General features: G+C 45.9%; 1 protein-coding gene across 3 annotated transcripts; it reads left to right on the plus strand.

Moving 5' to 3' along the window:
• The first annotated feature begins 1,465 nt into the window (after positions 1-1,465).
• NELFB (negative elongation factor complex member B) lies at positions 1,466-14,290 on the plus strand. 3 transcript variants are annotated; one of them, XM_055720467.1, is made up of 13 exons: positions 1,466-1,641; positions 1,836-1,999; positions 2,177-2,276; positions 3,048-3,278; positions 5,399-5,584; positions 6,989-7,101; positions 7,799-7,901; positions 8,876-8,971; positions 10,336-10,478; positions 11,427-11,533; positions 12,481-12,622; positions 13,444-13,552; positions 13,808-14,290. In XM_055720467.1, exons 1-13 carry the CDS (start codon positions 1,540-1,542, stop codon positions 13,943-13,945), a joined length of 1,734 nt encoding a protein of 577 aa, XP_055576442.1. In that variant the 5' UTR covers positions 1,466-1,539; the 3' UTR covers positions 13,946-14,290. The 3 variants fall into 3 exon arrangements, with proteins under 3 accessions (XP_055576442.1, XP_055576443.1, XP_055576444.1); XM_055720469.1 differs by having other exon boundaries at positions 1,523-1,641; positions 1,760-1,999; XM_055720468.1 differs by lacking the exons at positions 13,444-13,552; positions 13,808-14,290 and adding an exon at positions 12,894-13,426.
• Positions 14,291-17,871: the final 3,581 nt, after the last annotated feature.

The following is a 17,871-nucleotide window of genomic DNA, read 5'->3' on the forward strand; positions in this document are numbered from 1 at the left end:
CTAGGAGCAGCAGTGCAGCTCCTTTGAAGGATTTCATATAGTTTGTGTGAGCTGGACCATTTATTGGCAAGGCCATCTTGTCCCCACCAAAGGAATGCACCAGCCAGGCCTCTGTCTGTGGAACTAAAGGAACACCACCTTTGTGGCCAAGTGCCAGAATTCCCTCACCTTCCTGCAGACTTTAGAAAAAAAATTTTTGCTGGTCAGCATCTAGAATGCATCTGCAGCTGTCCTGTAGTGACAGGACAAGGGGCAATGGTTTTAACTGAAAGAGAGTAGGTTTAGATTGCACATAAGGAAGACATTTTTTACGGTGGTGAGATGCTGGGACAGGTTTCCCAGAGAAGCTGTGGATGCCCCATTCCTGGAAGCATTCAAGGCCAGGTTGGATGGGGCTCGCAGCAACTTGATCTAGCGTGGGATGTCTTTGCCCACGGCAGGGGGTTGGATTAGGTGGTCTTTGAAGGTCCCTTCCAACCCAAACCATTCTGTGATTCTTTTTGCTTACACCTGGGCTGACAATGCTCTACTTTGCAAAGGGGACAGGGATTAAATTGCCAGAGTGCTAACAATCGGCCTTGCTTCTGCTCCCATGCCTGCCCCTGAGAACAGGCAGGCTTCCACGCACTTTGGTGGGACGATTTGTGCAGCGGGTCATCCTGCTGCAGCCTTGCAAAAAAAATGGGTGCCCCAGGTGTCCTCCTGTCTCAATGAAATGCTGCAGATGGGTGCGTGGAGTGGCTGCTCGGCTCTGCCTGTTGGCTGATCGCTTTATGCCCACGGGCTGGTCACAGTAGTTTATACCAATATCACGATATATCATCGGCACCTACTGATATCCAGCAGCTGCTGAGGAGCTGCCAGATCCTGCTGTGGTCAGGCTGGTCCGGCATCGCTCCTGCAGAAAGCACTCACTGGCAGAACAGCGTGCACCCCAAAAGCTCCTGCTGCCAAAGCAGCATGCACCCCAAAAGTACTCAACAGCAGAGCGGGGCGCACCCCAGCAGCGCCCACCGGCAGAGTGGGGCGCACCCCGAGCCGTGCCGGGGCTGCTGCCGCAGCTGGGGCGCGGGGAGGGCGGCGGGGCGCGGGGGGCGCACCCCCTTCCCCCGGCTACCGGGGTTCGCAGCCCCCCGCGGGGCTCGGGGGCGCGGTGTGGCTCAGCTCCCCCCTCGATCCTACAGTAACCGCTGGGCAGGTGCCGGAGCGGGTTGGGCGACGGACTGGAGCGGCGCAGCTCTGCAGGGCCCTGGCTGCAGGCCCGAGCGGGGCATGTCCTGGACCCGCAGCGGCTGCAGACCCGCAGGGGCGCCCCGTGACCGGGGAGAGGCCGGCTCCTCCCCGCCCGTAGCCCCTCACTGCCCCACGGGATCCGGGCAGCCACCGCCGCGCACAATGGGAGGCCGGAACCTTTGTGCGCGGAGCGGGTTCGGCGGGGCGGGGAAGAGCAGCCGGACCGGCGGGGGCGGGGGCGGGGCGGACCGGCCCGCGGGGGGAGCTGCGGCGGGAGCGGGCCCGGCGGGGCCCGGTTAGGCCGCCATGTACGCGGGGCTGCAGGACCTGGGGGTGGCCAACGGCGAGGACCTGAAGGAGACGCTGACCAACTGCACGGAGCCGCTGAAGGCCATCGAGCAGTTCCAGGTGCGGCGGGGCCGCCCCTGAGGGGCCGGGGCGGCGGGGAGCCCGAGTGGGCCCGGGGCGCGGCCTGCGCCGTGGGGCTTTTCCTCTTTTTGTTCCTTAGCCGGCATGTCGTTAGCAGTCCCTGATGCCGTTCGCTGGCTGGCGGGGCCGGCTAACCCCTCGCCTCCGCCCCGGTCCGGTGCTTGTGTTGGCAGACTGAGAATGGAGTGCTGCTGCCCTCGCTGCAGTCCGCCCTGCCGTTCCTGGACCTGCACGGCACCCCCCGGCTGGAGTTCCACCAGTCGGTGTTCGACGAGCTGCGGGAGAAGCTGCTGGAGAGGGTCTCCGTCATCGCTTTGGAAGGGAAAGTCGAGGAGAGGTTTGTCGGAATTCTTGGTTATTTGGTGCGAGCTGGGGATTTTGTGTGGAAACTAGTTACAGCAGATGAGCGGCTTCTGCAAAGGAGAGTTAGGCTCCTGGGGGTCAAGTGCCAGTACCTCTGAGGTGAGCCCCTTTGGTTCTTTGCTGTTATGTAGCCTCTTGCTATTGTTTTCAGGTACAAAAAGCTGGAAGATCTCCTAGAGAAGAGCTTTTCCCTGGTCAAGATGCCCTCCATACAGCCTGTGGTAATGTGTGTCATGAAGCACTTGCCCAAGGTAAGATGGCTGTGCTGTCGGCCTGTTTCTTACACCCCTGCGGTACAGCTTTTCTGTCCGCTGGGCTGCGTGCTCCATCCGCAGACCTCCTGTAAGTCTGTCATTCAGTGTTAGGAACTGACTGAAAATTTACTACATTCTTGTATCTGGTGACAACTTAGTAGACTAATTCAAAAAGCATTTTACATTTTCATAACCAGGCGGGACTGTTTCACTCTTCTATTGAATACATGCAGCTTCCTAAAAGTAGTCAAGTTCATTGATAGGTGAATTTTTCCACAGCTGATTTAAAAATATGTGACAGGTGGAAAACAAAATTTGAAGAATGCAGCTAGAAGTAGAAGGGAGTGAGATTCTCTCTGAAACAAAATCTCTAGGAGTAGCCTTATTAAAAGTGTCATACTTAAGGTAACGGATTCAAAACTGCTTCTAGAACTTCTGTAAGTTTGCTGAGTTTTGAGACATCACCTCAAATCTCAGCATCATAGGTTTAAAGGAAGTATTTTTTTTTTTTTGAAAGAAATAAGGAGAAGCTTGGTGCATAATTTAGTTGTTGAAGACATTAAGTGACTTAGGACTGGCTTACTGTTACAGGACTAGGTAAGGCAGAAGATGAGCCTGTGATACTGCCTGTTGTTAATTTGATTGTTGTGTAAATTACAGTTTGCCTCAGATTATGATTTAGATGTCTTCTGTAGTCGGTTACTTGTTACTTGGACAGGCAGTCAGGCGAGCTGCTCTACATTTTGATAACTGCTCTGTTGATCGTAGGTCCCTGAAAAGAAGCTGAAGTTAGTAATGGCTGATAAGGATTTGTACAAAGCATGTGCAGTGGAGGTGAAGCGCCAGATTTGGCAAGATAACCAGGCTCTGTTTGGTGATGAGGTGTCTCCACTGCTGAAGCAATATATCCTGGAGAAGGAAAATATTCTCTTCAGTAATGATATTTCTGTCTTGCACAATTTCTTCAGTCCGTCTCCCAAAACAAGGCGTCAAGGAGAGGTAAGGACAAGGAAGCCTCCCTCTTACAACATGCTTGTAAATGGAATTAATCACCTTTCAGTCAATGTCATCAAATAACAGAGCATCCATTTCACCCACCCAACTTTGCTACTGAAGTTGTTTAGCTGGACAAAGTATTTGCAAGAAATACTGGACCGTTTTGTCCTATGTGTCTTGAAAGCAGCAGGAATTATTATAATCATTACTCAGTGCTGTGTAATAATTGATTAGTGTTCTAAGCTGTTTCTGTGTTTTGAAAAAATAGCAAGGCCAGATTTTTTCCTTTGTGGCTTAGTTTGGCTTTAATACGTCTCAGCTGTTCTGAAGGCTGAGCATCTCTATCAAATCAGTTTGAATGCATTAAATTTGTTTTCTTGAGACTTTTCCCTAGCAGGACGTAGGCCAGCAAAAGGGGTTTTTTTGTTTATTTTGTTTGGGCTTTTTTTGTTTGGTTGGTTTTTGGTTTTTTGTAATGGAAAGGGACATGGAAAGTTGTAGCTAGGTTGGCGTTCAGCAAAGTTGCTCTTTGAATGGAACTATATGAGATGGCTGAGCTGATCCAACACTCAGCCACAGGAATGGCAGGTGCTGCTCCTCCCCTCTCTACCTGTAACTCTGGTGATTGTCAGACCCTTCCATGAGCTGATACAGCTCGGGACTTGCTACAGAAGCTCTAGCAAATACAACCAGTAAGTAGTTTTCCAAGACAGTGAGTTGAAGCTGCTCAAAGAAGAGATCAGCTGGCACCAAAGCCATGCAAGGCAATGGACTGGATCACCCAGGACTGGATCCCACTGATGTGGGAGGGTACAGGTGCTGGGAGGAGTGGGTCTCCTCTTCTTGGCAACTGCAAGCCATTGCCATGGTTCAGCTATAATGTGTCGCTTTACCTCAGGGGGCTTTTGGTCCAAAAGGGAAACACCAGGGTTTCTGTAAAAACCTTGCTATCGAGAATGCTAAGGAATAGAGCAGTATAAAGCTTTAATTTCAGAGAGAGCAGCACATCTGTTACATGGAGGGGTTGGCTTGGGTCTGTTTTGCTTTCAAAAGCCCACTTAGTGTAAGTGCTCTGGTGCAGTTTACTTCAGGTTTACACTGCCGACTTGTGGTTTAACCCTGGCTGGCAGCTAAGCCCCACACACCTGCTCATTTCACTCCCCCGCAGTGGGGTGTGGGGGAGAATCAGAGGGGTAAAAGAAAGTCAGTCATTAATTAAAAAGAAATGTAAGAAGGCATTTGTAAGAAAAAAACAACAGAGGAAAATAAAACACAAGAAAAACAAGCGATGCAAATGAAAACAGTCGCTTACCACCAACTGACCAATGCCCAGCCAGGCCCCAAGGGCCCTCCCAGCCAACCTCCACCCCCAGTTTTTTTGCTGAAGTCACAGGGCACGGAATATCCCTTTGGTCAGTGGGGTCAGGTGTCCCGGCTGTGTCCCTTCCCAACTCCTTGTGCCCCGCAGCCTGCTCGCTGGCAGGGCAGTGTGAGGAAAAGGAAGGGCTTACCTCTTGTGTCAGCACTGCTGAGCAGGAACTAAAACGTCCCTGGGTTATCAGCACTGTTTCCAGCACAAATCCAACACACAGCCCATACTAGCTGCTATGAAGGAAAGGAACTCGATCCCAGCCAAAATCAGCACAAACCTTCACCTTCATTCTCCTGTCCGTAGCCTGAAGGTAGATGTAAATGCAAAAAGACTTGCAAAAAAAAGTTAGTTTCATTCCTGTTACAATAGTTGTAAATTATATTCATCAATAACAGGGGGGGTTATGTTATATAACATCATATAATTATATCATAATTATATAACATCAATAACTGCTTCTTAGCCATTTCACATAGCTGAGCACCTTATTTTACAAATGCTTTGATTTCCTTTTGCAAAAGCTTTTCTGGACATTCTTTATTCTTTCATGATGGCTGTGAAAGATTTGGTGAACATCTTGAACAAACGCTCTTGGAAATCTTGGTACAAATAGTTCCTTTTCAGGAAGTCATGTCAACGCAGATGTTTCCATCTGATAAATCATGTAAAAAAATTAATTTACATTTTGTGTGTGTGAGAAATAACAGTATCTCTTGGTACTGAGTGCACATTTTTTCCACTTTGAGTTTAGGTGGTTCAGAAGCTGACCCAGATGATTGGGAAGAATGTGAAGCTCTACGATATGGTGTTGCAGTTTCTGAGAACTTTGTTCCTTCGGACAAGGAATGTTCATTACTGCACGCTACGGGCAGAGCTCCTGATGTCACTGCATGACCTGGAAACCAGTGAAATCTGCAACGTTGACCCGTGTCATAAGGTATTAATCATGTGGGACAGATAGGAGTATTACTGGAGAATTTTCTGTTTCGCCCACTCCTGTGCATACCTGCTGCCCTGCAGGACTTCAGCCCAGAGAAGATGACTCCTCTCTGTGACGAGAGTTCAGACCTTGAATCCAAAAGTCATCTTATATTCCTTGGAACTTCAGGTGAAAATTTCATCTTGGTTAACCAGCAGCTTGCTTTCATTTCATAACCCATAAATCATTCAAATTTATGGTATTTGTGCAGTGTTAAAAACAATGTCTAATCTGACCTATGTAGATGCTGCAAAAAAACACCCTGTTAACTAGCCCCAGGTTCTTAATTGAAGCTTGCTTCCCTCCCCATTGTGGCTGGTGTGATATAGTCCATCTGTCAGTAAACTCTGTGTAACATTAAATACTCTGGATCTTGAATTATAAGAAAACATTATTAAAATTTTGGGGTGCGACAGATGTGTTAATGTCACACCAGGATCTTGTGACTGGTTTTTGTCCACAAATAGTGTCTTGTGACACTATCACCTTTATCTAGAATAAGGCTTTTTCTCTTAAGTAACGTAGCGAAGTTTTATGTATATTCTGCTTATGGAGATTATGTCCTAGAGTGATGCTAAATGTTACAGCATGCTTTTTAATGTCTTCTGATCAAGAGCTCCAAAATCAGTATACAGACAGTGACTGACTAGAAAAGGGCAATTCCTGTTCAAGTTACAGATTATTTTCAGCAACCTCGTTTTGCCACTGCAAAACGCAGTGACTGCTGCAAGGACAGTAAGCCACAGTGAAAGAATTTCAGAAAACTCAGCAAGTTTTTCTTTCTTGACAGCTGAAATATTGGGGCCAAATATGTGTCATTTTCTGAAAGGGGAAAAAAAAACCCACCTTAATTCTGGGTCAAATAAAATGTTTCTCTTAACTATCTTTTTCCATTTTGGTAATACAGCTCTAAAGCAGAAGCACCTCCAGTGTTTATGTCCCCTACGTAGAGGGTGGCAGTGATACTGCAATGGCTAAAATTTCCCATATTAATACTGCTAAGTGATGCTCCTTCTTTCTCAGCCTCCTGCTTGTGCAAATCCTCATAGATCAGGTGTGCTGGGCAGCGGTGTATTTTATACATGCCTGCTCCTTAATTGCCAGGGAATGCCTTTCTTGGGAGGGGAGAAATGACACAAGTTGAACTTACATAAGTATCTCTGACCTCCTTTTGGGATGTTTGTATTTCCAACCTGCTCTGTATTTGTGGCTAGCTTGGTACCATACTTAGGTATATTAATAAGTGTATTAATTCCAGGTATTTGGAGGTCATTCTGAGCCTGTTTTCTCTGATACCATATGTTTTATTGCTGGTTTATTGAGTTGCTGTGGTTCATAAAGCTTTCTCCTTTTTTGTAACAGTTCACCTGGTGCCTTGATGCTTGCATTCGGGAGAAGTTTGTGGACAACAAGAGAGCTCGGGAATTGCAAGGGTTTCTGGATGGAGTGAAGAAAGGACAAGAACAAGTGTTGGGGTAAGGCACTTGAGCTATTTATTGAGAAGCTGAAAATGCGTTCCTGGCAGTCACGACATCTAACAGGTATTGTAGGTGTTAATTCTCCACTAGAGCCAGCTAACAGCCAGGAGCTCTTCTGTCTGGCCAAATCCAGTATAGTCACGAGCACTAACGCGCTAGGGCATAGCCAAGCACATTCTGGTGTCATAGCTTGTACTGCTTAAGTCACCGCTCCCCTGCAGCCTGGTGACTGGTGGCCTGGTAACAGACTGTGGGAGACCTCCTGCTTGATTTTAGTGCAGAAGACTTTTAGTAATTATTTTCAGCTAATATGCTCTTTTCAAGTCAAAGAAATAACTTTCATGGTGTTTTTACAAGACAGGAGAAGGTTCATCAGGTGGACACTTGTAGGTAACGACAGAAATTCAGATTGTACATTATTGTGGTAAGGGTGTTGTAGTTACAGTGCTTGTCTTGTGTCTACCTCTCTTTTTAAATTCAGCCGTGTGTGTGTTTACAAAAATACAGTGTACACACGCCCACAATACTTTGATGTTAAATATGATAGTTTACAGGATTACAACAAAGAATAGGCTCAACCATCTTACCCCAGTGAAACACATGTTCTCAAGAAGCTGGTGTCCTACAGCTGGATACAGAACTGTACAGCAGGGTTGTTATGTATGACGTGTATTTGATTTTTCTTTCTTCTCAGGGATTTATCAATGATCTTGTGTGATCCCTTTGCCATTAACACCTTAGCCTTGAGTACCATAAGGCACCTGCAAGACTTGGTTGGGCAGGACACCTTACCCAGGGTGAGTGTTGCAGCATGTGTGCCTAATATGAGCTGTAGTCTTAACTGAAGAGCATGCATCAGCAGAGGACTGGCACTGTGGAAGAAGTACGATTAAGTTCTCAAATGCATGTGTAAATTGAGATAAGGGAAACAGGATACTACCTGTCCATTTGTGGCACATACCTTAGAGCTCTGCAGGAGCACTGCTTGGAGACGGACGTTTTGGGGCTCTCCAAATCGGCAATGAATTATTTGCATGGCCCATTCTAGCCTAACAGCTATGCCTATGTAGAATCATATATTGAATATGTGCCTCCCTGCTTTGTCCTTCCATTGGTTTGCCTAACAGCCGCAGCCCTTTCCTCCCTGCCGTGGTAAATGCGATGGATTTGGTTACACTGTGTTGGTCTGTTGGCTGCAATATAATACAGTTCCTGCAAGTAGTGTCTGCAGGAGGTACTTACACGTTAAAGGAGGGTAGTCTTACAGGTGTCTGAACAGAGTGTAAAGCATTTGCTGTTTTTATCCCCAGGTCACTGAATTTTATTGTTGGATTGAATAACTTGCTCTTGAAGTTTAAGACTGAAAATGGTTTTGGTTTCAGGGCACAATATAAACAAAAAAATGTTGTCATGCTTATACATGCTTGCTTTCTTAGTGCTGCTGAGGGGACCTGATTTGGCCATGTTATGTTTCAGTGTACTCATTTGGCAGGACACATTTAAAAATGATGTCATGATCAGATCGGCTGCATCTTGGTGCCTTATAAAATGTTACAAAAATCCACAAACCTTCAGATGTGTCTGTTATTTGATTCACATTTGAGGAAATCAGTTGTCAGTTAAATTGGAGAACTGAATGCCTCCAGCAGTCTTTGATAGTCTCCTGCTAGTCCAGGAGATCTTTGAATGTAAACCACTACTTCCAAATAAATATATGTGCAACTTGTGGAAGATCAAAATAGCTGGTTTTCTCCTTCCCTTAAAATTCTAGGAAAGCCCGGATCTGCTGCTGCTCCTTAGGATGCTGTCTTTGGGACAGGGGGCCTGGGACATGATTGACAGTCAAGTCTTCAAGGAACCAAAAATGGTGAGCCATTTTCATGTTTAGAATTTATAACATCTAATTAAGCACATTTAGACTTGTTTATTATTTTATTGCATCCCTGATGTAACACTCATTCTGCATACCTCTCATCATAGCTTGCTTAGAAAAATATGTAAGTGATCACAGAGCAGCAACTCAAGTGGACGTGCTGTAAGGTTTGATTACCTGGGGTTTTATTTACATGAATGCCTGACCCTTACTGTTTTAAAATCAGACCATACCTCTATTAAATTGTGCACTGATTGCTCGTTTTTCCTGGGAGCTTCTACTGACACGTTTGTATAAACCCATCTTGTATGAGAAAGGCAGGATTTCAGAGGCTGGTCTGAAACTCTGGTAGCAGTGTAGTGGCTTTTCCTTGACTCAAAAAATGTTTTTCCCTTCCAGCTATCTGTAGTAGCAATTCTGTGTAGTGCCACGTTCAGCTACAATCTTCCCATGCTTTGGAAATCCTTTGTTCGATATTACGGGCAGCCCTAGCGTAGTTTGGGAGCAGGTATGGTCAGCTGATGACAGGAAGGCTAACCGTGGTGTTACACAGTGGGACTGTTTCTCAAGAGAAATGTGCTGTTTCTGTTCTGAACGATAAAGCAGCAAATGTTTACCTAGGGGGACATTTGAAGTCTCCAAAATACGTATTACTGGCTGATGGCACGTGTAAATTTACCACAGGAAGGGTGTGTGTTAACACTGAGACTGTAACAGCGAGGGTCACCGAAACTCCAGGAGTAGCACTGTGGTTTGACTTGGCAGAGGTGCTCTGATGAATCGCTTGAAAAAAAAAAAGAACATGTGAACATTTTTCTTAAAGGAAATCTCCAAATCTGTATTTAAAAAAATGTTTTATTTGTGATTGCCACAAGCTGTAACCTCCCACTCTGTGAATCTGATACAACAAGGTTGATCTGCCTTATTGTGAGGAGATGCTTTTTATTGTTGCTATTCTCGCTATGCATTGATCCCTGCCAGTTTAGGGAATGAACAAAATGATTTGTAGTTGTTGATAAAAGCAGTTTGATGCCATCCTTAATGTGCAGTGCTTGCAGCGGTATTGGAAAAGGTCTCTCAGAAGAAATGCTACTAATTGTCAAAAGAAAGGATTTGAGCGGGAGTATTTCTGTAGATGAGGTGAAGTACAATTTTCCGGATTACCAGTGGAACATGTGGAAGTGAATTATTCCAGAATTTTGACTGGAACTGGATGTCTGAAAGCTTGTTTTTCTAAGTGGAGGGTGGGGCTCGTAATACTGCCTCGCTATTTGTTATGGCTCTCTAGGACCATTAGGTGGCATGAACTGATTGATCAAAGTGGTGTTCTTCTCCCTCTGTTCTTCCATCCCTCTAAGGAAGCTGAGCTGATCACAAAGTTCTTGCCTATGCTGATGTCCTTTGTGGTGGATGACCACACGTTCAATGTAGATCAGAAACTGCCCTCGGAGGAGAAGGGACCAATTCCCTACCCCAGCACCATTCCTGAAGCTTTCACCAAGTACGTAATCTGCCTTCCCGACTTTGTATACATAGTCCTGTTGCCAAAGCAAAATATCAAGGAGCCAGCCAACACTGACAGGAAAAAACACTGTATGTGGTAAAGTGAAGACGGTCTTGGGCTAAGATTTAGTCCCAGTTAATCAAACCTGAACTTTTCTTTTAGCAGAACAAGTTTCCACTGTGATTCCTCAATCTATCTACATAAAATAATATTTCCTGTAATGACCGTCCTTTTGACAGATTGAATATGAAAGTCTTTTGTATTACTGCTTTCAAATATGCTGCCTGTGGAGCTTGCCAAGCGGTGAATGATGAGCGTTTGATATTTGGTTGCAGCTGAACAAGTGCCCGTGCTTGGCTCTGAAGAGTGCTATTGTAAATCGCAAAGTTGGCATTTTTGTCACGCAGACACTTGTTCTCTGTTGATAACCTGTCACTCCAGGGATGTCAGAAAGATAAATAAAACCTCTGTGTGCTCTGATGTATTCAGATCGTGCGCTGATTTCCAGCACAATTCCTACCTGTATGCCAGAATCTGGAGTATTGTATCCCAGTTAGTCATGCTCTCATCTGTGGCAGTGTTGATATTTGACCTTTGGGAAACTAAAACAAAACAGTATTGCACTTTGTATCATTTTTGAGTATTTGGGCTTCTTCTAAAACCCATCCTGAATAGCACTTCTATCATTAATGCTGTTATAAATGTTCACTGTCAAATCCAACTGTTTGATTGTGAGGCGACGTGTGTTTGCTGAAGTAGATTTTTCTGGACCGTGGTAGTGAACATAGTCACTGAGTAGCTGCTTTTCAGTGGGTTTGAGGTTAGCCACTGCTGTAATGGCTTGGTTGCTATCCAGCAGCATTCTAAACCCTATGTTTAACAAAAACCCGACAACTAGTTCATTTTAGCTTTATTGACGAAGAGACTTTGCTTCTGCCATAACAGATTCTTGCAGGAGAACAGAATAGCTTGTGAGATTGGGCTATATTACATCCTCCACATCACTAAGCAGAGGAACAAAAACGCTTTCCTTAGGCTCCTGCCAGCACTGGGTAAGTTTTTATCTTGTCTTCCATTTTATAGCTGTTTGCCTTGCACTTGGCACCCAGGAGGCAACTAAACCTGGAGTGAAAGTGATTTTGGAGTCAAAGACTTAATGTTCTGCCTTTGGCTCTTCTGGTGATGTAGTTCTAAGGTCCTGCAGAAGTGTTTGGTTTTGTCTGCAATTAGGATACTTTGCTGCTGATCTGAGAATTTAGGGATAGCAGCTGAAGGTCAGTAGTTCTGTGGATCAAAAGCTCTATTAACAATGAGATTAGCTGAGAACTGTTTGGAATGAGTCTAGAAAGATAAAAGAGCAAGTGGAATTCTGCTGCTGCTCATAGTAATTGCAGGTGGCCAGAAATTCCTGGGACTTAGCTTTGTGTGGTGAAAATACCTGTGACAAAACAGGACTGAACACAGCCTTAAATTTTTGCCTGGGATTATTTTTTCACTGACTTCTCTGGGGTAAATTGCATGAGAGTTCTGAAGCAATCTTGGGAATTGCAGCTCCCAGCAGTGGTGGTGAGGGTTCACTTCCCGCTCCCTCACTCCAGCTCTGGTGTTCTTTGAACCCTTTGCTGAACTGTCAGCTCATTCACGTGGGTGAGTTTTCCACTGGTGATTTGAATCTACTCACTGCGGGGTCTGAGGAGTGCAAGGAGGTGGGTGTGGCTTTGAAGAGAGGGTGGTGGAGGAGCATAGTAGGGGGCTTTGTGATTTTTGGCAGGAGCAAGCTACTCTGTGACTTCAGCCTTGGTAGAGGCAGGGACTTCCTACATATTCTTCTCACTCCTCTGTTCCTCATCTTTTCTATCTGAAAGATCAAAGCCGCCCGCCTGGGCTACTTGTTTTAGAAGGAAATCTCACTGCAAAGTTTTCTGCAGGAACATCTACTGTGTAATCAGGTTTTGGTACATCCCTGTCAGTCTCAGTCTCTCCTTTTCATGTTGTCTAGTTGAGACGTTCAGTGACTTGGCCTTCAGTGACATTTTTCTGCATCTGCTTACTGGTAACCTCACGCTACTGGGTGATGAATTCGCACTTGAGGAGTTCTGCACCAGTCTCTTTGATGGCTTCTTTCTCACTGCCTGCTCAAGGTAAATCAGATTTTCCTCAGGGGAAAATGAGTTGACAGGATACCTGGGAGAGGTTATACTACTTCAACCTATAGTTTAATAGTTCAGCAAACTCTCCACATATAGTGGAAATACTAGCCTGATGCTTTTTTTCTTGAAGGAAAAGCTTATATTTGGTGATCAAGTTTTTATCAGCAAAATGGTTAAGCGTTGATTGTGAATTATTATCTAAGCTGTAATACATTATTCATAAGTTGGGGTTTCAAAAGACAATATACTTTATGTTTTCCAGTAGGTCTGAATACGGAGAGCTAACTTCAGCTCTTGGCAGTGTCAGCTGCCCACAGAAAATCTGTATCTGTTAAACCTGTTAAGTCAGTATGGTTCGATTGATGGCCTGCAGACCAGATCTAACCACACGGAGGCTTCCCCAAGAGTGGCTAGAACGGCAGTTCAGGCATAGCAGCATGTGCTGCTGCTACCGCTTGCTCCACACATATGGAGGGACAAACGGCCTCCTGCACATGCATGTGGCCTGTCCAGCAGAGAGACCAGCTGCTGCCACGTGCTACGGTCTGTGCTTAAAATCTTCCCCCTCCTTCCTCGTGGTTGCTACCCTTCGTGGCTCCTATTGAGTAATTAATCTGAATTGCTTGAAAGTCTAAGGCAGGATTAGCACTTTGTAGCACATAGGCTACAATTCTCAGGTGTTTTGGAAAATTGTAACGAAGCTGCCGGTCTGTGGGTGTGTGAATTGTTCTGGTACTGTTGCTGTAGCTGTCTTGTTCTCAAGATGGTGTTTGTTTATATCAGTTACTCTGCTTTAAAATCGCTTTTTGCAGAAAGGAGAATGTACATAGACATGTGCTAAGACTGCTGCTTCATCTGAATCACAAAGTGGCGCCTGCCAAATTAGAGTCTCTCCAGAAGGCTTTGGAACCCACCAAGCAGGTAAGAAGGGAAGCATGAGAAAGGGAAAATTAATTGCACATGAAAGCAGCTGCCTTTCCAGACGTTGCTTAATGGAACATGAGCTCTGTTTTCCAAGTGTACCAAGTTGCATCTTAATTACCTTGTAACTTCCTCTTTCTTTATTGGTTTGTGTTAAAACACACAGAGTAATTGCATAGTTAGTGTTCTAGCTAGCAGCAGCTAGAATGAAGCATGACTTTTCTGTTTTTCCCCTCCCTACTTCTCGTTCTGCAGAGTGGGGAAGCTGTGAAGGAGCTTTATAACCAACTCACTGAGAAACTGGAGCTTCGCAAGCCAAGTCCAGCCGAAGTGACTGAGACTCCCTCCATGGAGCTGCCCTTGCCCGCTGTGCCCACACCAGCCTCACGCTGAGCCGTGCCTGTAGCGCAGGAGTGAGACAGGAGAAGAACTAACCTAGTGCTCTGCTGCATGAAGGCACTCTACTGCCTTTCAGCTGTCTCTGCCTACAGGGTGGAAACAAAAAAAAAAGCCACTGAAGCTCTTTCAGGAAACACTGAAGTTTACCCAACGCACTGGCTCTTGCTGGTTAGAAAACTCTGTATGCAGTGCATTGCAAAGGTTTACTTTTCTTAAAGGTAGCTGAGTGTTGTCTTGTAGATCCACTTTAAAATCCGACTGTACATTTTTTTCAAAAAGAAAATGTGTATTTTTAAGCTTGGCATCTTGTATTTTTAAACTTTTACCTTTAAGAACTGGTCAATGACTCCATTGTGGTTGGGCAGGTAATGTGAACTCCTGAAAGCTAACCATAGCTTTCTGTGGCTTAGTTTGTTCCTCTGGGTCTTTGGAGAAGGTGCTGAACAGAAGGAAATGTCAGAGGAGATAAGCTCCACTGTTACAATTTCCTGTTTGAGGTTCTAGCTCTTCTGGTCCGTGGTAAGACATGCTGCATTAGTTAGAGATGTCCACCACGGTCACTGGACCAAGAAGCAGTCAACAGCCATCTTTGCAGCTAGGCTCTTACAGAGGCGGCTGGAAATGGAATAATTTTCTCCCCTTTTTTCCCTACTTTTCTCCAAAGGAGTAGTTCGAAATGAGTCCTGGAACCAGTGTATTCCCCAGTGACAATAGGGTCTGAGTGTAGGTGGAGTGAAATTCTGTCTTGGGGGGGGGGGTGTGCGGGAAATGGGCTGTTCTTCACGTCTCATTTGTGTCGCTGTCTGTACTGTTACTGTTAGTTCCTGTTCGTCACTGTCTGTACTGTTGCTGTTAGTTCCTGTTCTGCTTTTATTGCTGCCTCGGTGTAAGCCTCAGGTAGAGCGTGCAGGAGGATGGGCATGGGAGAGGAATGAGTTGTGTGGGTTTACAGTAGACTTCGCACTGATTTCGACAGGTACAATATGCTTGAAAAGAATCTTGCTGGTCCCTTGTAAGTAGGAAGCCATCTACATGAATTATTCCGAGTCGCAGAACAGTGTAGGCAGGAAGGCACCTCTGAGGATCTGTGGTCCACCCCCTGACCCAGAGCAGGACCTAGGTGAGGTTGCTCAAGACTTTATATCTCCCTCTGAGTTTAATGAGGTTTCTGCCAGGCTGTTTCTCCAGCCTGTTGAGGGGGTCCCTTTGCCCACAGCCCTGCCCGGTGGATCTGTTACCGAAATCTCGGAATGAAGAACTTGTCGACACCAATGTGATGTAGATGAGCAGACACTTCTTTATTAACGGCCAGGTGCATGAGCGAGTCCTCTCACGATCAACGCACGCCAGGTCTCAAAATCAGACACCATATATAGAACTTTTTCATGCATATTCATTAAATATTCATGCATAACCATGATATTTCCCATAAATCATTAACATATTCTCCTCCTATATCCGATTCTGCACAGTAGAGCTTAGAAAGGTCTAGAAATGGGTCTGGGGTACGATTTGGGTAGGTGGTATATGAGTCGGTGATTGCGATCTCCCCCTGCCGGAATTACCTTTTACTAAAGTTCACGGTTTCTTGGCAGGTAACCACAAGCTGTTCCAGTCGACTCTCCCCAGTTCCCATTAATTCTATATTCTGACATTTCAATACACCTCTACATACAGAAGACTGGTCAAATACAAAGAAACCTTTCAAACCCTAAAGTTATTACCTAAGTTTTAACAATGGTTCTAGCCCCTTCTTCTAGCCTTGGTACAGGATGTACAGAAGATCTCATAGCAGCTTTTACTGTGCAACTATAAGTTTCATTAAAAATATTTCTTACCCTTCTATTTTTCAATTTTATAAAATGATTTTATAAAATCAATTAATCAATCAAATCAAGTCAATCAATCTTAACTTATTAACGAATCGATAACAGATCAGCTGTGCCCACAACTTGGTATCATTTGTGAACTTGCTGAGGGTGTGTTCTGTCTTCAGGTTATAAATTGAGGCATTAAATAATATTAGCCCCATTAAAGGCCCCTGAGGATCGCCAGGAGTAACGGGCTGCCAGTTGGACCTTGTGCTGTTTGATCACAACCCTCTGAGCCTGGTGTCCCCCTGGTTTTCCGTGCCGCTATCTGAACTGTATCAAAACGATTTGGTTACATGGATTCTTCAGACAGTTGAGTCAAAAGCCATTTAAAGCCAAGGTAAGCTACCCGCTGCGCTCCCGCCGCCCACCACAGCAGGCGTCGATTTGTACGGGGTTACTGGGTTTACCAGGCACAGGTAACCCTTGGAATTTGCCCATCCTCGCTGGCTGTGCCCTGTCCTCTTTTATCCCCTTTTATCTGTCATGTTTCTGGATACGATTTCCACATCCACACCCCCTGTCACCCCTTGTTCCTGGGACTTGCGCACTCGCAGTGCCAAGTCACGCACATGAGACTTTTCCATTTCCTGAAGATGTGTCCAAAAATAAACAAGCGCTAGTTCAGTAGAGGTGGAAATCCCTCCCCAAAGCTGCTGACTCATTGCGTGGTTTTTCTTCCTCCTGGGCTCTCAAATGCTGCGTGAGGAAAGTAAGTGTCACCTCTCTCCATCGCCTTGGTGCTTTATTTTTCTTTATGCAGGGACTTGTCTGTGTCTTGCGGGTGAGCTGGGAAGGTGGATTAGGTTTGGGTGGGAGACAGGGGCACTGTCCTCTAGGCTGTGCTGCCTTTGTGCACCTCGTCTCCCCTGCGCGCCGGGGTCAGTGCTGCCTTTGGCAGCCTCTCAGCCCTGCTGGCATCGGACTTAGAGGAAACAGGAACTGGGTATGACAATTGGGGCTGTCCTGCAAAGTTTTGTTTTTAAACCGTTTAAACTGTCATGGTAACTTACGCAAAATAACATCCCACGCTGCTGGCAAGCCTTGTGCAACGAACCTACTGGGGCCTGTGCTCTGCTGGGACTCGAAGGTTGGTTTAGGTTTGTGTTGGGGATTCTCTCTGTCACTACAGGTTTCCCGTATACCGAAGGTTTCCCTTATAGCACTTGCTGACGTGGTGCGCTCCTGCAGCATGAATTTCTTTTAATCCAGGCTGACTGATGTGCTCCTTGGTAGAAAGACCTCTTGTGTTTTAGCCTGTACCCACAAGACTGAGATATGTGCTGGTGATTTTTTTTCCCAGGTTTTTAGATCCACAAGGAAATGGAATCCCAGAGCACAAACTGGCTGTGAGCTGTGCTGGTGGATGCTTTGGTTGAGGAGGGGAAATCGAGGCAGCCGGGAGTGGAAGTGGCTGCCAGTCTGTGCTCTCCCAGCCTGCCTTCCACACAAGGATGTGAAAAGAGACACTTTTCAGAAAACATATTTTTACTAGTGAATATCTTGGCTTATTTCCATTCTTTGAGATGAGAATGGTTTCGCTGCAGTGCCAGAGCACCCGGACTCCACTAGCACAGTAAGCCTCACCCCAGCGTGGCAGGAGCTGGCTGTGGCTGCCTTGGCTCCTGGTCCAGAGTTGGGACATCCCTGGGATCTGCCCCGGGGTTCCCGTCTGGAGGAGTGTGCGCTCCTCTTCATCTCTAGATGCTCTTGTATCAGATGGTACAGCCCTGCCAGGTGAAGTACAGCTGCGCCGTGTAAGACAGTGTCTTTTTAAATTATTATTTATTAAATCTTAATTTTAAAAAATATATATTTTTTTTTTAATCTTCTGCCCTGCAGGTAGCGCCGGGATGCCCACGGGGTGCTGTGCGGTGCTGTGGGTGCGCACTAGAGGGTCCTGCTCCCCCGGCTGCCCCTGCTGCTGGAAATCTCTCCCTTTGGCACGGCACAGGGAGCTGGAATCGCTCCCCACTTGCACTTGTGTCGCAATTTGTCTTTACAACGGGGGTGTCATACCTGTGGTATGGAAAAATGTGTCTTCCCTCC

This window comes from Falco cherrug, chromosome 9, assembly GCF_023634085.1.
Source record: "Falco cherrug isolate bFalChe1 chromosome 9, bFalChe1.pri, whole genome shotgun sequence".
NCBI classification, from domain to species: Eukaryota; Metazoa; Chordata; class Aves; order Falconiformes; family Falconidae; genus Falco; species Falco cherrug.

Bases quoted from the DNA above. Each gene is read 5' to 3' on its own strand.
- NELFB (XM_055720467.1), top strand. From the start codon at position 1,540: ATGTACGCGGGGCTGCAGGACCTGGGGGTGGCCAACGGCGAGGACCTG. The intron at 1,642-1,835 runs GTGCGGCGGGGC...TTGTGTTGGCAG, and splicing joins AGGCCATCGAGCAGTTCCAG to ACTGAGAATGGAGTGCTGCT. The intron at 11,534-12,480 runs GTAAGTTTTTAT...CATGTTGTCTAG, and splicing joins TAGGCTCCTGCCAGCACTGG to TTGAGACGTTCAGTGACTTG.